Source organism: Homalodisca vitripennis, unplaced genomic scaffold, assembly GCF_021130785.1.
Source record: "Homalodisca vitripennis isolate AUS2020 unplaced genomic scaffold, UT_GWSS_2.1 ScUCBcl_745;HRSCAF=3401, whole genome shotgun sequence".
Lineage (NCBI taxonomy): Eukaryota > Metazoa > Arthropoda > Insecta > Hemiptera > Cicadellidae > Homalodisca > Homalodisca vitripennis.
Genome location: NW_025777377.1, coordinates 33,306 through 51,281, shown reverse-complemented (window position 1 = coordinate 51,281; position 17,976 = coordinate 33,306). Strand labels below are relative to the sequence as shown.

At 38.2% G+C, this 17,976-nt stretch overlaps 9 protein-coding genes across 9 annotated transcripts; 4 read left to right on the top strand and 5 right to left on the bottom strand.

Moving 5' to 3' along the window:
- Positions 1–2,164: 2,164 nt before the first annotated feature.
- LOC124371335 (histone H2A) lies at positions 2,165–2,652 on the bottom strand. The gene has a single exon (XM_046829664.1). The coding sequence runs from the start codon at positions 2,606–2,608 to the stop codon at positions 2,234–2,236; it is 375 nt and encodes a 124-aa protein (XP_046685620.1). The 5' UTR covers positions 2,609–2,652; the 3' UTR covers positions 2,165–2,233.
- Positions 2,653–2,772: 120 nt separating this feature from the next.
- On the top strand, positions 2,773–3,256 carry LOC124371337 (histone H2B). The gene has a single exon (XM_046829665.1). The coding sequence runs from the start codon at positions 2,813–2,815 to the stop codon at positions 3,182–3,184; it is 372 nt and encodes a 123-aa protein (XP_046685621.1). The 5' UTR covers positions 2,773–2,812; the 3' UTR covers positions 3,185–3,256.
- A 2,735-nt stretch (positions 3,257–5,991) lies between these two features.
- Positions 5,992–6,464, bottom strand: LOC124371308 (histone H2A). Its single transcript, XM_046829642.1, has one exon. The coding sequence runs from the start codon at positions 6,431–6,433 to the stop codon at positions 6,059–6,061; it is 375 nt and encodes a 124-aa protein (XP_046685598.1). The 5' UTR covers positions 6,434–6,464; the 3' UTR covers positions 5,992–6,058.
- A 134-nt stretch (positions 6,465–6,598) lies between these two features.
- Positions 6,599–7,079, top strand: LOC124371307 (histone H2B). Its single transcript, XM_046829641.1, has one exon. It carries the CDS (start codon positions 6,636–6,638, stop codon positions 7,005–7,007), a length of 372 nt encoding a protein of 123 aa, XP_046685597.1. The 5' UTR covers positions 6,599–6,635; the 3' UTR covers positions 7,008–7,079.
- A 2,752-nt stretch (positions 7,080–9,831) lies between these two features.
- On the bottom strand, positions 9,832–10,304 carry LOC124371306 (histone H2A). Its single transcript, XM_046829640.1, has one exon. It carries the CDS (start codon positions 10,271–10,273, stop codon positions 9,899–9,901), a length of 375 nt encoding a protein of 124 aa, XP_046685596.1. The 5' UTR covers positions 10,274–10,304; the 3' UTR covers positions 9,832–9,898.
- A 137-nt stretch (positions 10,305–10,441) lies between these two features.
- Positions 10,442–10,850, top strand: LOC124371305 (histone H2B-like). The gene is given in 2 exon segments (XM_046829639.1): positions 10,442–10,816; positions 10,818–10,850. Coding segments are annotated over 2 exon segments (372 nt in total). The 5' UTR covers positions 10,442–10,477.
- A 2,790-nt stretch (positions 10,851–13,640) lies between these two features.
- Positions 13,641–14,128, bottom strand: LOC124371333 (histone H2A). The gene has a single exon (XM_046829662.1). It carries the CDS (start codon positions 14,082–14,084, stop codon positions 13,710–13,712), a length of 375 nt encoding a protein of 124 aa, XP_046685618.1. The 5' UTR covers positions 14,085–14,128; the 3' UTR covers positions 13,641–13,709.
- Positions 14,129–14,248: 120 nt separating this feature from the next.
- LOC124371334 (histone H2B) lies at positions 14,249–14,732 on the top strand. Its single transcript, XM_046829663.1, has one exon. It carries the CDS (start codon positions 14,289–14,291, stop codon positions 14,658–14,660), a length of 372 nt encoding a protein of 123 aa, XP_046685619.1. The 5' UTR covers positions 14,249–14,288; the 3' UTR covers positions 14,661–14,732.
- Positions 14,733–17,482: 2,750 nt separating this feature from the next.
- LOC124371322 (histone H2A) lies at positions 17,483–17,966 on the bottom strand. Its single transcript, XM_046829652.1, has one exon. It carries the CDS (start codon positions 17,924–17,926, stop codon positions 17,552–17,554), a length of 375 nt encoding a protein of 124 aa, XP_046685608.1. The 5' UTR covers positions 17,927–17,966; the 3' UTR covers positions 17,483–17,551.
- Positions 17,967–17,976: the final 10 nt, after the last annotated feature.

Here is a 17,976-nt window from a genome sequence, read left to right as displayed (position 1 = left end):
TCGTTATTCATAGTATTCGTAATGTTTTATATACACTTCAATATAAGAGCCGAAAGTTACACTTGAAAATTTATATTTTATCGAAATACCACTAGTTATAAGTACAGGTCGATTTAGATTACAACAAGATACACGTTAAATACAGTTTTTTAGTTTTAAAACACATTAAAACAGGTGAAATCGTGTGATAAAGTCATCTAGTGTACAGTGCGCATGTGCGTGGAGATAGAATATATAGAGTGAACTGTTAACACACGCTTATATAGGTAGGAGGTGGCTTGACTTGATTGGTCGGTCACTATTCGACCAATCAGAGTGTACGTATCCGTTAACATTGATAATTCTCCCGGTTTCTAGTTACTACGGTGAAATTGAGTTGTCACCGACGGTTTACTTACAATTGTCGATACCTGGACAGGTTGTAAATTTGAAAATAATAAGTAATAACGTAGAAAATACATATAAAACAGACAGGTGACTGGATATACTGCAGATCCGAGTCCTGTAGCTGTAGCGCCAGAGAGTTGTCTGTTAACAAGTGTAAATCTGCTCGGTCTAGCGAACCTGATTGCGATTGCTTGATTCATACCACTGTAATGTGATCCAAGTCAGTGTATTTTAAGTTTAAAATGGGTATTTTCCAGTATGTCCCCGCATTCTCTATTTTAATTTATATAAGTTAGATTACGTTTATTAGATTAAGTTTACGAGTTTATTAATTTCCGTACGAAAAAAAAAAAACACAAATTAGTAATGAAACACGTTTAAAACAATATAGCCTACTATTCTGAATTTAACAAAATTTTCAGAATGGGTCAGATCACGCGATGCTTGCCCGCTGCGCAGCGCTTCGCGCTGCTTGCTCTTTTAGAAAAAAAATTTACTCGAGCTTGCAAACTCCAAGCCCAGATCAAGCGGCGCGCGTTTATCACTGATATTTAATCCACGTTTTTATCCGTTTACAACTAATTACGTTAAATTTAATTAGCGTGGATAACAGCAAATTTACATATTTACTTCGTTACAATCACCGAATATTCGCTGATTCTTCTATTTTTCAAATTTACTAAACGACCTTTAAAATTATTGAACTATACACGTATAAAGTATATTTATAACTGAATAAGTGATTTTTATTTGTTGCAATTGCAAATCACTATGACTACAAACTAAATGTAAACTGTTAACATATTCCAGTGAATATCGCAATATGTGGGGTTGACAGTGCTTGTAATTAACAAAATTTATCTATCAACTTACTATTCTATGCGACATTTGGAATTTATATCACACTTTGAATATAAAATAATAATTATTGTAAACTGAATCATTGTTGTGTTTTGCTATAATATATAAACAATACTACACTGTTAACTGAACTGTTAACATAGTTCCAGTGAAAATCGCGAGCGGTCGGAGGTTGACAGAAGTTCGTAATACAGGAAAAGAATAGAAAATCAATCTGCTCTTTATAATAATACCGAAAGAACAATAGCAAACAGTTGTAATTTGTAAACACAGTGAATTCGCTGTAGTAAGTAGGATTAATATATAAATATAAATGATATTTGCAAATAAAATTGATGATAATGTAAACGATTACTGTAACAAAATAAAAGAAAAAGTTTAATAATAAATCAATGTACAAGTGATTGGTTTTCTAGCCACAGAAATATGCTGTAAAACGACTAAATTAGAGAGAGAAAAGGTTTAGATTTCGTGTTTAAAACTAATTTAAAATGACAAAGACGGTGAATTTAAGTTAAGATTGTATAATAGACAATAAAGAGAAGTGATATTTTATTTTATACGGTTAATTAGAGTGAAAACAACTAACTAAAGTGTACAGTAAAATGTGTTAATTATTATTAATATAAATAAATATATATATATATATTTTGAAGACCAGTAATTAGTTATAAATAGATATAAATTGACGCACACTGTTTAGTATTTGAATAAACTGTTATTATTCGATAACATCAATTGGCAAAAAGTGTTATATATTCGTGTACATTATTAAATTTTTATGTAATTTGTGATGGTAATAATGACAGTTTTACTAATAATTAGCATAGTAATTACTAGATACATGTCGGAAATATACGACAAGAGTGAGAAATAGGATTATTAAAGTCGTAAACTGTGAAAACGAGTGATATTGTGGTGGCCTTTAAAAAGGCCGTTTGTGGGAGCCGGGCGGGCGGCTTTGTGTCGCGCGCTGGCGGGCGACTTAGGCCTTCTTCTCGGTCTTCTTGGGCAGGAGCACGGCCTGGATGTTTGGCAGTACACCTCCCTGGGCGATGGTGACACCGGACAGGAGCTTGTTCAGCTCCTCGTCATTCCTGATGGCCAGCTGAAGGTGACGGGGAATGATCCTGGTCTTCTTGTTGTCACGGGCCGCGTTACCGGCCAACTCGAGAACCTCGGCGGCGAGATACTCCATGACGGCGGCCAGGTAGACCGGAGCTCCGGCACCCACTCGCTCGGCGTAGTTGCCCTTGCGGAGCAGACGGTGGATCCTGCCGACCGGGAACTGTAGACCGGCCCTGGACGAGCGGGACTTTGCCTTTCCCTTCACTTTACCGCCTTTGCCTCGTCCTGACATGTTGCGCTGTACTCGGTTGCGGGGATACAGATAGAAGCCGTGGCCTGAAATTCGGGGTTACCTCGAATCCGGGCGTCGCGCGAGCGCGGCCAATCGCGTTCGAGCTGCCACCCTATTGGTCGCGCTCGCGCGACGCCAGATATCCAGCTTAGAGCCTTTTTTAGAATTTTGGCCTATACTCCCGGTACAAACCAGCGACTCAGGATGCCACCGAAAGCGAGCGGAAAAGCCGTCAAGAAGGCCGGCAAGGCCCAGAAGAACATCACCAAGGGCGACAAGAAGAAGAAGCGCAGGAGGAAGGAGAGTTATGCCATCTACATCTACAAGGTGCTGAAACAGGTCCACCCCGACACCGGCGTCTCCAGCAAGGCCATGTCCATCATGAACAGCTTCGTGAACGACATATTCGAGCGCATAGCCGCCGAAGCTTCCCGCCTGGCCCACTACAACAAGCGGTCGACCATCACGTCGCGGGAGATCCAGACCGCCGTCAGGCTCCTGTTGCCCGGCGAGTTGGCCAAGCACGCCGTGAGCGAGGGTACCAAGGCCGTGACCAAGTACACCAGCTCCAAGTAAGCCGGCCGGCAGGCCAGCGCCCCGCAACGAGCGAGCCCGCTCCGCACAAACGGCCTTTCTAAAGGCCACCAATAACTCTTTCGTTTTCGCTTATTTTACCGCTTATAGTTGTAAAACCGATGTAAACCTGGTTGTTTCAAGTCGCTCTCGACTATATTTTCTATCGAAAATACCAAATTTATGACTTTGTGCTCGTCATAAATATTTTATTCCAGGAATTTTACAATTCCTTTTTTCTTTTTAAACATAGTCCGATTTCACTGTAAAATTGTATAATTTTCTGTTTATTTATTTATTTTATTTATTTTATTTTTACAATATAAAAAAAAAAAAAAAAAAAAAAAAATACGTCAATTGCAATTCGATCGAAAACCATAGTTTCTGTCATGTTTTATACACATGACTTCTAATATTAACCAAGAACCGTTGAACTCTGATTAAACATAACTTGTAATTTTCGCTTATTTTACCGCTTTTTCTTGTGTAAACATTGGAATTCTGTTATTATGTTGGCTAAAACAAGCAACTCTCGACTTGTTTTATATTGAAATTACCTATTTAAGTTATGTTTAAATACAATCTTTAAACAAACATTAAATTTACAAATACGGTAATCGCCCAATTGATCTGATCGTTCGTTATTCATAGTATTCGTAATGTTTTATATACACTTCAATATAAGAGCCGAAAGTTACACTTGAAAATTTATATTTTATCGAAATACCACTAGTTATAAGTACAGGTCGATTTAGATTACAACAAGATACACGTTAAATACCGTTTTTTAGTTTTAAAACACATTAAAACAGGTGAAATCGTGTGATAAAGTCATCTAGTGTACAGTGCGCATGTGCGTGGAGATAGAATATATAGAGTGAACTGTTAACACACGCTTATATAGGTAGGAGGTGGCTTGACTTGATTGGTCGGTCACTATTCGACCAATCAGAGTGTACGTATCCGTTAACATTGATAATTCTCCCGGTTTCTAGTTACTACGGTGAAATTGAGTTGTCACCGACGGTTTACTTACAATTGTCGATACCTGGACAGGTTGTAAATTTGAAAATAATAAGTAATAACGTAGAAAATACATATAAAACAGACAGGTGACTGGATATACTGCAGATCCGAGTCCTGTAGCTGTAGCGCCAGAGAGTTGTCTGTTAACAAGTGTAAATCTGCTCGGTCTAGCGAACCTGATTGCGATTGCTTGATTCATACCACTGTAATGTGATCCAAGTCAGTGTATTTTAAGTTTAAAATGGGTATTTTCCAGTATGTCCCCGCATTCTCTATTTTAATTTATATAAGTTAGATTACGTTTATTAGATTAAGTTTACGAGTTTATTAATTTCCGTACGAAAAAAAAAAACACAAATTAGTAATGAAACATGTTTAAAACAATATAGCCTACTATTCTGAATTTAACAAAATTTTCAGAATGGGTCAGATCACGCGATGCTTGCCCGCTGCGCAGCGCTTCGCGCTGCTTGCTCTTTTAGAAAAAAAATTTACTCGAGCTTGCAAACTCCAAGCCCAGATCAAGCGGCGCGCGTTTATCACTGATATTTAATCCACGTTTTTATCCGTTTACAACTAATTACGTTAAATTTAATTAGCGTGGATAACAGCAAATTTACATATTTACTTCGTTACAATCACCGAATATTCGCTGATTCTTCTATTTTTCAAATTTACTAAACGACCTTTAAAATTATTGAACTATACACGTATAAAGTATATTTATAACTGAATAAGTGATTTTTATTTGTTGCAATTGCAAATCACTATGACTACAAACTAAATGTAAACTGTTAACATATTCCAGTGAATATCGCAATATGTGGGGTTGACAGTGCTTGTAATTAACAAAATTTATCTATCAACTTACTATTCTATGCGACATTTGGAATTTATATCACACTTTGAATATAAAATAATAATTATTGTAAACTGAATCATTGTTGTGTTTTGCTATAATATATAAACAATACTACACTGTTAACTGAACTGTTAACATAGTTCCAGTGAAAATCGCGAGCGGTCGGAGGTTGACAGAAGTTCGTAATACAGGAAAAGAATAGAAAATCAATCTGCTCTTTATAATAATACCGAAAGAACAATAGCAAACAGTTGTAATTTGTAAACACAGTGAATTCGCTGTAGTAAGTAGGATTAATATATAAATATAAATGATATTTGCAAATAAAATTGATGATAATGTAAACGATTACTGTAACAAAATAAAAGAAAAAGTTTAATAATAAATCAATGTACAAGTGATTGGTTTTCTAGCCACAGAAATATGCTGTAAAACGACTAAATTAGAGAGAGAAAAGGTTTAGATTTCGTGTTTAAAAACTAATTTAAAATGACAAAGACGGTGAATTTAAGTTAAGATTGTATAATAGACAATAAAGAGAAGTGATATTTTATTTTATACGGTTAATTAGAGTGAAAACAACTAACTAAAGTGTACAGTAAAATGTGTTAATTATTATTAATATAAATAAATATATATATATATATATATATTTTGAAGACCAGTAATTAGTTATAAATAGATATAAATTGACGCACACTGTTTAGTATTTGAATAAACTGTTATTATTCGATAACATCAATTGGCAAAAAGTGTTATATATTCGTGTACATTATTAAATTTTTATGTAATTTGTGATGGTAATAATGACAGTTTTACTAATAATTAGCATAGTAATTACTAGATACATGTCGGAAATATACGACAAGAGTGAGAAATAGGATTATTAAAGTCGTAAACTGTGAAAACGAGTGATATTGTGGTGGCCTTTAAAAAGGCCGTTTGTGGGAGCCGGGCGGGCGGCTTTGTGTCGCGCGCTGGCGGGCGACTTAGGCCTTCTTCTCGGTCTTCTTGGGCAGGAGCACGGCCTGGATGTTTGGCAGTACACCTCCCTGGGCGATGGTGACACCGGACAGGAGCTTGTTCAGCTCCTCGTCATTCCTGATGGCCAGCTGAAGGTGACGGGGAATGATCCTGGTCTTCTTGTTGTCACGGGCCGCGTTACCGGCCAACTCGAGAACCTCGGCGGCGAGATACTCCATGACGGCGGCCAGGTAGACCGGAGCTCCGGCACCCACTCGCTCGGCGTAGTTGCCCTTGCGGAGCAGACGGTGGATCCTGCCGACCGGGAACTGTAGACCGGCCCTGGACGAGCGGGACTTTGCCTTTCCCTTCACTTTACCGCCTTTGCCTCGTCCTGACATGTTGCGCTGTACTCGGTTGCGGGGATACAGATGGAAGCCGTGGCCTGAAATTCGGGGTTACCTCGAATCCGGGCGTCGCGCGAGCGCGGCCAATCGCGTTCGAGCTGCCACCCTATTGGTCGCGCTCGCGCGACGCCAGATATCCAGCTTAGAGCCTTTTTTAGAATTTTGGCCTATACTCCCGGTACACCAGCGACTCAGGATGCCACCGAAAGCGAGCGGAAAAGCCGTCAAGAAGGCCGGCAAGGCCCAGAAGAACATCACCAAGGGCGACAAGAAGAAGAAGCGCAGGAGGAAGGAGAGTTATGCCATCTACATCTACAAGGTGCTGAAACAGGTCCACCCCGACACCGGCGTCTCCAGCAAGGCCATGTCCATCATGAACAGCTTCGTGAACGACATATTCGAGCGCATAGCCGCCGAAGCTTCCCGCCTGGCCCACTACAACAAGCGGTCGACCATCACGTCGCGGGAGATCCAGACCGCCGTCAGGCTCCTGTTGCCCGGCGAGTTGGCCAAGCACGCCGTGAGCGAGGGTACCAAGGCCGTGACCAAGTACACCAGCTCCAAGTAAGCCGGCCGGCAGGCCAGCGCCCCGCAACGAGCGAGCCCGCTCCGCACAAACGGCCTTTCTAAAGGCCACCAATAACTCTTTCGTTTTCGCTTATTTTACCGCTTATAGTTGTAAAACCGATGTAAACCTGGTTGTTTCAAGTCGCTCTCGACTATATTTTCTATCGAAAATACCAAATTTATGACTTTGTGCTCGTCATAAATATTTTATTCCAGGAATTTTTTACAATTCCTTTTTTCTTTTTAAACATAGTCCGATTTCACTGTAAAATTGTATAATTATCTGTTTGTTTATTTATTTATTTATTTTAAACAAACATTGAGTTTACAATATAAAAAAAAAAAAAAAAAAAAAAAAAATACGTCAATTGCAATTCGATCGAAAACCATAGTTTCTGTCATGTTTTATACACATGACTTCTAATATTAACCAAGAACCGTTGAACTCTGATTAAACATAACTTGTAATTTTCGCTTATTTTACCGCTTTTTCTTGTGTAAACATTGGAATTCTGTTATTATGTTGGCTAAAACAAACAACTCTCGACTTGTTTTATATTGAAATTACCTATTTAAGTTATGTTTAAATACAATCTTTAAACAAACATTAAATTTACAAATACGGTAATCGCCCAATTGATCTGATCGTTCGTTATTCATAGTATTCGTAATGTTTTATATACAATTCAATATAAGAGCCGAAAGTTACACTTGAAAATTTATATTTTATCGAAATACCACTAGTTATAAGTACAGGTCGATTTAGATTACAACAAGATACACGTTAAATACAGTTTTTTAGTTTTAAAAACACATTAAAACAGGTGAAATCGTGTGATAAAGTCATCTAGTGTACAGTGCGCATGTGCGTGGAGATAGAATATATAGAGTGAACTGTTAACACGCTTATATAGGTAGGAGGTGGCTTGACTTGATTGGTCGGTCACTATTCGACCAATCAGAGTGTACGTATCCGTTAACATTGATAATTCTCCCGGTTTCTAGTTACTACGGTGAAATTGAGTTGTCAACGACGGTTTACTTACAATTGTCGATACCTGGACAGGTTGTAAATTTGAAAATAATAAGTAATAACGTAGAAAATACATATAAAACAGACAGGTGACTGGATATACTGCAGATCCGAGTCCTGTAGCTGTAGCGCCAGAGAGTTGTCTGTTAACAAGTGTAAATCTGCTCGGTCTAGCGAACCTGATTGCGATTGCTTGATTCATACCACTGTAATGTGATCCAAGTCAGTGTATTTTAAGTTTAAAATGGGTATTTTCCAGTATGTCCCCGCATTCTCTATATTTAATTTATACAAGTTAGATTACGTTTATTAGATTAAGTTTACGAGTTTATTAATTTCCGTACGAAAAAACACAAATTAGTAATGAAACACGTTTAAAACAATATAGCCTACTATTCTGAATTTAACAAAATTTTCAGAATGGGTCAGATCACGCGATGCTTGCCCGCTGCGCAGCGCTTCGCGCTGCTTGCTCTTTTAGAAAAAAAATTTACTCGAGCTTGCAAACTCCAAGCCCAGATCAAGCGGCGCGCGTTTATCACTGATATTTAATCCACGTTTTTATCCGTTTACAAATAATTACGTTAAATTTAATTAGCGTGTATAACAGCAAATTTACATATTTACTTCGTTACAATCACCGAATATTCGCTGATTCTTCTATTTTTTCAAATTTACTAAACGACCTTTAAAATTATTGAACTATACACGTATAAAGTATATTTATAACTGAATAAGTGATTTTTATTTGTTGCAAATCACTATGACTACAAACTAAATGTAAACTGTTAACATATTCCCAGTGAATATCGCAATATGTGGGGTTGACAGTGCTTGTAATTAACAAAATTTATCTATCAAATTACTATTCTATGCGACATTTGGAATTTATATCACACTTTGAATATAAAATAATTATTGTAAACTGAATCATTGTTGTGTTCTGCTATAATATATATAAACAATACTACACTGTTAAATGAACTGTTAACATAGTTCCACGTGAACTATGCGAGCGGTCGGAGGTTGACAGAAGTTCGTAATACAGGAAAAGAATAGAAAATCAATCTGCTCTTTATAATAATACCGAAAGAACAATAGCAAACAGTTGTAATTTGTAAACACACAGTGAATTCGCTGTAGTAAGTAGGATTAATATATAAATATAAATGATATTTGCAAATAAAATTGATGATAATGTAAACGATTACTGTAACAAAATAAAAGAAAAAGTTTAATAATAAATCAATGTACAAGTGATTGGTTTTCTAGCCACAGAAATATGCTGTAAAACGACTAAATTAGAGAGAAAAGGTTTAGATTTCGTGTTTAAAACTAATTTTAAAATGACAAAGACGGTGAATTTAAGTTAAGATTGTATAATAGACAATAAAGAGAAGTGATATTTTATTTATACGGTTAATTAGAGTGAAAACAACTAACTAAATTGTACAGTAAAATGTGTTAATTATTAATATAAATAAATATATATATATATATATATTTTGAAGACCAGTAATTAGTTATAAATAGATATAAATTGACGCACACTGTTTAGTATTTAAATATGATACTGTTATTATTCGATAAAACATCAATCAATTTTTTGTCGCAAAAAGTGTTATATATTCGTGTACATTATTAAATTTTTATGTAATTTGTGATGACATATAAAATGACAGTTTTACTATTAATTAGCATAGTAATTACTAGATACATGTCGGAAAATATACGACAAGAGTGAGAAATAGGATTATTAAAGTCGTAAAACGTGAAAACGAGTGATATTGTGGTGGCCTTTAAAAAGGCCGTTTGTGGGAGCCGGGCGGGCGGCTTTGTGTCGCGCGCTGGCGGGCGACTTAGGCCTTCTTCTCGGTCTTCTTGGGCAGGAGCACGGCCTGGATGTTTGGCAGTACACCTCCCTGGGCGATGGTGACACCGGACAGGAGCTTGTTCAGCTCCTCGTCATTCCTGATGGCCAGCTGAAGGTGACGGGGAATGATCCTGGTCTTCTTGTTGTCACGGGCCGCGTTACCGGCCAACTCGAGAACCTCGGCGGCGAGATACTCCATGACGGCGGCCAGGTAGACCGGAGCTCCGGCACCCACTCGCTCGGCGTAGTTGCCCTTGCGGAGCAGACGGTGGATCCTGCCGACCGGGAACTGTAGACCGGCCCTGGACGAGCGGGACTTTGCCTTTCCCTTCACTTTACCGCCTTTGCCTCGTCCTGACATGTTGCGCTGTACTCGGTTGCGGGGATACAGATGGAAGCCGTGGCCTGAAATTCGGGGTTACCTCGAATCCGGGCGTCGCGCGAGCGCGGCCAATCGCGTTCGAGCTGCCACCCTATTGGTCGCGCTCGCGCGACGCCAGATATCCAGCTTAGAGCCTTTTTTAGAATTTTGGCCTATACTCCCGGTACAAACCAGCGACTCAGGATGCCACCGAAAGCGAGCGGAAAAGCCGTCAAGAAGGCCGGCAAGGCCCAGAAGAACATCACCAAGGGCGACAAGAAGAAGAAGCGCAGGAGGAAGGAGAGTTATGCCATCTACATCTACAAGGTGCTGAAACAGGTCCACCCCGACACCGGCGTCTCCAGCAAGGCCATGTCCATCATGAACAGCTTCGTGAACGACATATTCGAGCGCATAGCCGCCGAAGCTTCCCGCCTGGCCCACTACAACAAGCGGTCGACCATCACGTCGCGGGAGATCCAGACCGCCGTCAGGCTCCTGTTGCCCGGCGAGTTGGCCAAGCACGCCGTGAGCGAGGGTACCAAAGGCCGTGACCAAGTACACCAGCTCCAAGTAAGCCGGCCAGGCCAGCGCCCCGCAACGAGCGAGCCCGCTCCGCACAAACGGCCTTTCTAAAGGCCACCAATAACTCTTTCGTTTTCGCTTATTTTACCGCTTATAGTTGTAAAACCGATGTAAACCTGGTTGTTTCAAGTCGCTCTCGACTATATTTTCTATCGAAAATACCAAATTTTATGACTTTGTGCTCGTCATAAATATTTTATTCCAGGAATTTTACAATTCCTTTTTTCTTTTTAAACATAGTCCGATTTCACTGTAAAATTGTATAATTTTCTGTTTATTTATTTATTTTTTTTTCAAACAAACATTGAGTTTACAATAAAAAAATACGTCAATTGCAATTCGATCGAAAACCATAGTTTCTGTCATGTTTTATACACATGACTTCTAATATTAACCAAGAACCGTTGAACTCTGATTAAACATAACTTGTAATTTTCGCTTATTTTACCGCTTTTAGTTGTGTAAACATTGGAATTCTGTTATTATGTTGGCTAAAACAAGCAACTCTCGACTTGTTTTATATTGAAATTACCTATTTAAGTTATGTTTAAATACAATCTTTAAACAAACATTAAATTTACAAATACGGTAATCGCCCAATTGATCTGATCGTTCGTTATTCATAGTATTCGTAATGTTTTATATACACTTCAATATAAGAGCCGAAAGTTACACTTGAAAATTTATATTTTATCGAAATACCACTAGTTATAAGTACAGGTCGATTTAGATTACAACAAGATACACGTTAAATACAGTTTTTTAGTTTTTAAAACGGTATTAAAACAGGTGAAATCGTGTGATAAAGTCATCTAGTGTACAGTGCGCATGTGCGTGGAGATAGAATATATAGAGTGAACTGTTAACACACGCTTATATAGGTAGGAGGTGGCTTGACTTGATTGGTCGGTCACTATTCGACCAATCAGAGTGTACGTATCCGTTAACATTGATAATTCTCCCGGTTTCTAGTTACTACGGTGAAATTGAGTTGTCAACGACGGTTTACTTACAATTGTCGATACCTGGACAGGTTGTAAATTTGAAAATAATAAGTAATAACGTAGAAAATACATATAAAACAGACAGGTGACTGGATATACTGCAGATCCGAGTCCTGTAGCTGTAGCGCCAGAGAGTTGTCTGTTAACAAGTGTAAATCTGCTCGGTCTAGCGAACCTGATTGCGATTGCTTGATTCATACCACTGTAATGTGATCCAAGTCAGTGTATTTTAAGTTTAAAATGGGTATTTTCCAGTATGTCCCCGCATTCTCTATTTTAATTTATATAAGTTAGATTACGTTTATTAGATTAAGTTTACGAGTTTATTAATTTCCGTACGAAAAAAAACACACACAAATTAGTAATGAAACATGTTTAAAACAATATAGCCTACTATTCTGAATTTAACAAAATTTTCAGAATGGGTCAGATCACGCGATGCTTGCCCGCTGCGCAGCGCTTCGCGCTGCTTGCTCTTTTAGAAAAAAAATTTACTCGAGCTTGCAAACTCCAAGCCCAGATCAAGCGGCGCGCGTTTATCACTGATATTTAATCCACGTTTTTATCCGTTTACAACTAATTACGTTAAATTTAATTAGCGTGGATAACAGCAAATTTACATATTTACTTCGTTACAATCACCGAATATTCGCTGATTCTTCTATTTTTCAAATTTACTAAACGACCTTTAAAATTATTGAACTATACACGTATAAAGTATATTTATAACTGAATAAGTGATTTTTATTTGTTGCAATTGCAAATCACTATGACTACAAACTAAATGTAAACTGTTAACATATTCCAGTGAATATCGCAATATGTGGGGTTGACAGTGCTTGTAATTAACAAAATTTATCTATCAAATTACTATTCTATGCGACATTTGGAATTTATATCACACTTTGAATATAAAATAATAATTATTGTAAACTGAATCATTGTTGTGTTTTGCTATAATATATAAACAATACTACACTGTTAACTGAACTGTTAACATAGTTCCAGTGAAAATCGCGAGCGGTCGGAGGTTGACAGAAGTTCGTAATACAGGAAAAGAATAGAAAATCAATCTGCTCTTTATAATAATACCGAAAGAACAATAGCAAACAGTTGTAATTTGTAAACACAGTGAATTCGCTGTAGTAAGTAGGATTAATATATAAATATAAATGATATTTGCAAATAAAATTGATGATAATGTAAACGATTACTGTAACAAAATAAAAGAAAAAGTTTAATAATAAATCAATGTACAAGTGATTGGTTTTCTAGCCACAGAAATATGCTGTAAAACGACTAAATTAGAGAGAGAAAAGGTTTAGATTTCGTGTTTAAAACTAATTTAAAATGACAAAGACGGTGAATTTAAGTTAAGATTGTATAATAGACAATAAAGAGAAGTGATATTTTATTTTATACGGTTAATTAGAGTGAAAACAACTAACTAAAGTGTACAGTAAAATGTGTTAATTATTAATATAAATAAATATATATATATATATATATATTTTGAAGACCAGTAATTAGTTATAAATAGATATAAATTGACGCACACTGTTTAGTATTTGAATAAACTGTTATTATTCGATAACATCAATTGGCAAAAAGTGTTATATATTCGTGTACATTATTAAATTTTTATGTAATTTGTGATGGTAATAATGACAGTTTTACTATTAATTAGCATAGTAATTACTAGATACATGTCGGAAATATACGACAAGAGTGAGAAATAGGATTATTAAAGTCGTAAAACGTGAAAACGAGTGATATTGTGGTGGCCTTTAAAAAGGCCGTTTGTGGGAGCCGGGCGGGCGGCTTTGTGTCGCGCGCTGGCGGGCGACTTAGGCCTTCTTCTCGGTCTTCTTGGGCAGGAGCACGGCCTGGATGTTTGGCAGTACACCTCCCTGGGCGATGGTGACACCGGACAGGAGCTTGTTCAGCTCCTCGTCATTCCTGATGGCCAGCTGAAGGTGACGGGGAATGATCCTGGTCTTCTTGTTGTCACGGGCCGCGTTACCGGCCAACTCGAGAACCTCGGCGGCGAGATACTCCATGACGGCGGCCAGGTAGACCGGAGCTCCGGCACCCACTCGCTCGGCGTAGTTGCCCTTGCGGAGCAGACGGTGGATCCTGCCGACCGGGAACTGTAGACCGGCCCTGGACGAGCGGGACTTTGCCTTTCCCTTCACTTTACCGCCTTTGCCTCGTCCTGACATGTTGCGCTGTACTCGGTTGCGGGGATACAGATAGAAGCCGTGGCCTGAAATTCGGGGTTACCTCGAATCCGGGCGTCGCGCGAGCGCGGCCAATCGCGTTCGAGCTGCCACCCTATTGGTCGCGCTCGCGCGACGCCAGATATCCAGCTTAGAGCCTTTTTTAGAATTTTGGCCTATACTCCCGGTACAAACCAGCGACTCAGGATGCCACCGAAAGCGAGCGGAAAAGCCGTCAAGAAGGCCGGCAAGGCCCAGAAGAACATCACCAAGGGCGACAAGAAGAAGAAGCGCAGGAGGAAGGAGAGTTATGCCATCTACATCTACAAGGTGCTGAAACAGGTCCACCCCGACACCGGCGTCTCCAGCAAGGCCATGTCCATCATGAACAGCTTCGTGAACGACATATTCGAGCGCATAGCCGCCGAAGCTTCCCGCCTGGCCCACTACAACAAGCGGTCGACCATCACGTCGCGGGAGATCCAGACCGCCGTCAGGCTCCTGTTGCCCGGCGAGTTGGCCAAGCACGCCGTGAGCGAGGGTACCAAGGCCGTGACCAAGTACACCAGCTCCAAGTAAGCCGGCCGGCAGGCCAGCGCCCCGCAACGAGCGAGCCCGCTCCGCACAAACGGCCTTTCTAAAGGCCACCAATAACTCTTTCGTTTTCGCTTATTTTACCGCTTATAGTTGTAAAACCGATGTAAACCTGGTTGTTTCAAGTCGCTCTCGACTATATTTTCTATCGAAAATACCAAATTTATGACTTTGTGCTTGTCATAAATATTTTATTCCAGGAATTTTACAATTCCTTTTTTTCTTTTTAAAACATAGTCCGATTTCACTGTAAAATTGTATAATTTTCTGTTTATTTATTTATTTATTTCAAACAAACATTGAGTTTACAATATAAAAAAAAAAAAAAAAAAAAAAAAAAAAAAATACGTCAATTGCAATTCGATCGAAAACCATAGTTTCTGTCATGTTTTATACACATGACTTCTAATATTAACCAAGAACCGTTGAACTCTGTGATTAAACATAACTTGTAATTTTCGCTTATTTTACCGCTTTTTCTTGTGTAAACATTGGAATTCTGTTATTATGTTGGCTAAAACAAACAACTCTCGACTTGTTTTATATTGAAATTACCTATTTAAGTTATGTTTAAATACAATCTTTAAACAAACATTAAATTTACAAATACGGTAATCGCCCAATTGATCTGATCGTTCGTTATTCATAGTATTCGTAATGTTTTATATACACTTCAATATAAGAGCCGAAAGTTACACTTGAAAATTTATATTTTATCGAAATACCACTAGTTATAAGTACAGGTCGATTTAGATTACAACAAGATACACGTTAAATACAGTTTTTTAGTTTTAAAACGGTATTAAAACAGGTGAAATCGTGTGATAAAGTCATCTAGTGTACAGTGCGCATGTGCGTGGAGATAGAATATATAGAGTGAACTGTTAACACACGCTTATATAGGTAGGAGGTGGCTTGACTTGATTGGTCGGTCACTATTCGACCAATCAGAGTGTACGTATCCGTTAACATTGATAATTCTCCCGGTTTCTAGTTACTACGGTGAAATAGAGTTGTCACCGACGGTTTACTTACAATTGTCGATACCTGGACAGGTTGTAAATTTGAAAATAATAAGGAATAACGTAGAAAATACATATAAAACAGACAGGTGAGTGGATATACTGCAGATCCGAGTCCTGTAGCTGTAGCGCCAGAGAGTTGTCTGTTAACAAGTGTAAATCTGCTCGGTCTAGCGAACCTGATTGCGATTGCTTGATTCATACCACTGTAATGTGATCCAAGTCAGTGTATTTTAAGTTTAAAATGGGTATTTTCCAGTATGTCCCCGCATTCTCTATTTTAATTTATATAAGTTAGATTACGTTTATTAGATTAAGTTTACGAGTTTATTAATTTCCGTACGAAAAAAAAAAACACACAAATTAGTAATGAAACATGTTTAAAACAATATAGCCTACTATTCTGAATTTAACAAAATTTTCAGAATGGGTCAGATCACGCGATGCTTGCCCGCTGCGCAGCGCTTCGCGCTGCTTGCTCTTTTAGAAAAAAAATTTACTCGAGCTTGCAAACTCCAAGCCCAGATCAAGCGGCGCGCGTTTATCACTGATATTTAATCCACGTTTTTATCCGTTTACAACTAATTACGTTAAATTTAATTAGCGTGGATAACAGCAAATTTACATATTTACTTCGTTACAATCACCGAATATTCGCTGATTCTTCTATTTTTCAAATTTACTAAACGACCTTTAAAATTATTGAACTATACACGTATAAAGTATATTTATAACTGAATAAGTGATTTTTATTTGTTGCAATTGCAAATCACTATGACTACAAACTAAATGTAAACTGTTAACATATTCCAGTGAATATCGCAATATGTGGGGTTGACAGTGCTTGTAATTAACAAAATTTATCTATCAAATTACTATTCTATGCGACATTTGGAATTTATATCACACTTTGAATATAAAATAATTATTGTAAACTGAATCATTGTTGTGTTCTGCTATAATATATAAACAATACTACACTGTTAACTGAACTGTTAACATAGTTCCAGTGAAAATCGCGAGCGGTCGGAGGTTGACAGAAGTTCGTAATACAGGAAAAGAATAGAAAATCAATCTGCTCTTTATAATAATACCGAAAGAACAATAGCAAACAGTTGTAATTTGTAAACACACAGTGAATTCGCTGTAGTAAGTAGGATTAATATATAAATATAAATGATATTTGCAAATAAAATTGATGATAATGTAAACGATTACTGTAACAAAATAAAAGAAAAAGTTTAATAATAAATCAATGTACAAGTGATTGGTTTTCTAGCCACAGAAATATGCTGTAAAACGACTAAATTAGAGAGAAAAGGTTTAGATTTCGTGTTTAAAACTAATTTTAAAATGACAAAGACGGTGAATTTAAGTTAAGATTGTATAATAGACAATAAAGAGAAGTGATATTTTATTTTATACGGTTAATTAGAGTGAAAACAACTAACTAAAGTTGTACAGTAAAATGTGTTAATTATTAATATAAATAAATATATATATATATATTTTGAAGACCAGTAATTAGTTATAAATAGATATAAATTGACGCACTGTTTAGTATTTGAAATATGATACTGTTATTATTCGATAAAACATCAATCAATGTCGCAAAAAGTGTTATATATTCGTGTACATTATTAAATTTTTATGTAATTTGTGATGGTAATAATGACAGTTTTACTATTAATTAGCATAGTAATTACTAGATACATGTCGGAAATATACGACAAGAGTGAGAAATAGGATTATTAAAGTCGTAAACTGTGAAAACGAGTGATATTGTGGTGGCCTTTAAAAAGGCCGTTTGTGGGAGCCGGGCGGGCGGCTTTGTGTCGCGCGCTGGCGGGCGACTTAGGCCTTCTTCTCGGTCTTCTTGGGCAGGAGCACGGCCTGGATGTTTGGCAGTACACCTCCCTGGGCGATGGTGACACCGGACAGGAGCTTGTTCAGCTCCTCGTCATTCCTGATGGCCAGCTGAAGGTGACGGGGAATGATCCTGGTCTTCTTGTTGTCACGGGCCGCGTTACCGGCCAACTCGAGAACCTCGGCGGCGAGATACTCCATGACGGCGGCCAGGTAGACCGGAGCTCCGGCACCCACTCGCTCGGCGTAGTTGCCCTTGCGGAGCAGACGGTGGATCCTGCCGACCGGGAACTGAAGACCGGCCCTGGACGAGCGGGACTTTGCCTTTCCCTTCACTTTACCGCCTTTGCCTCGTCCTGACATGTTGCGCTGTACTCGGTTGCGGGGATACAGATAGAAGCCGTGGCCTGAAA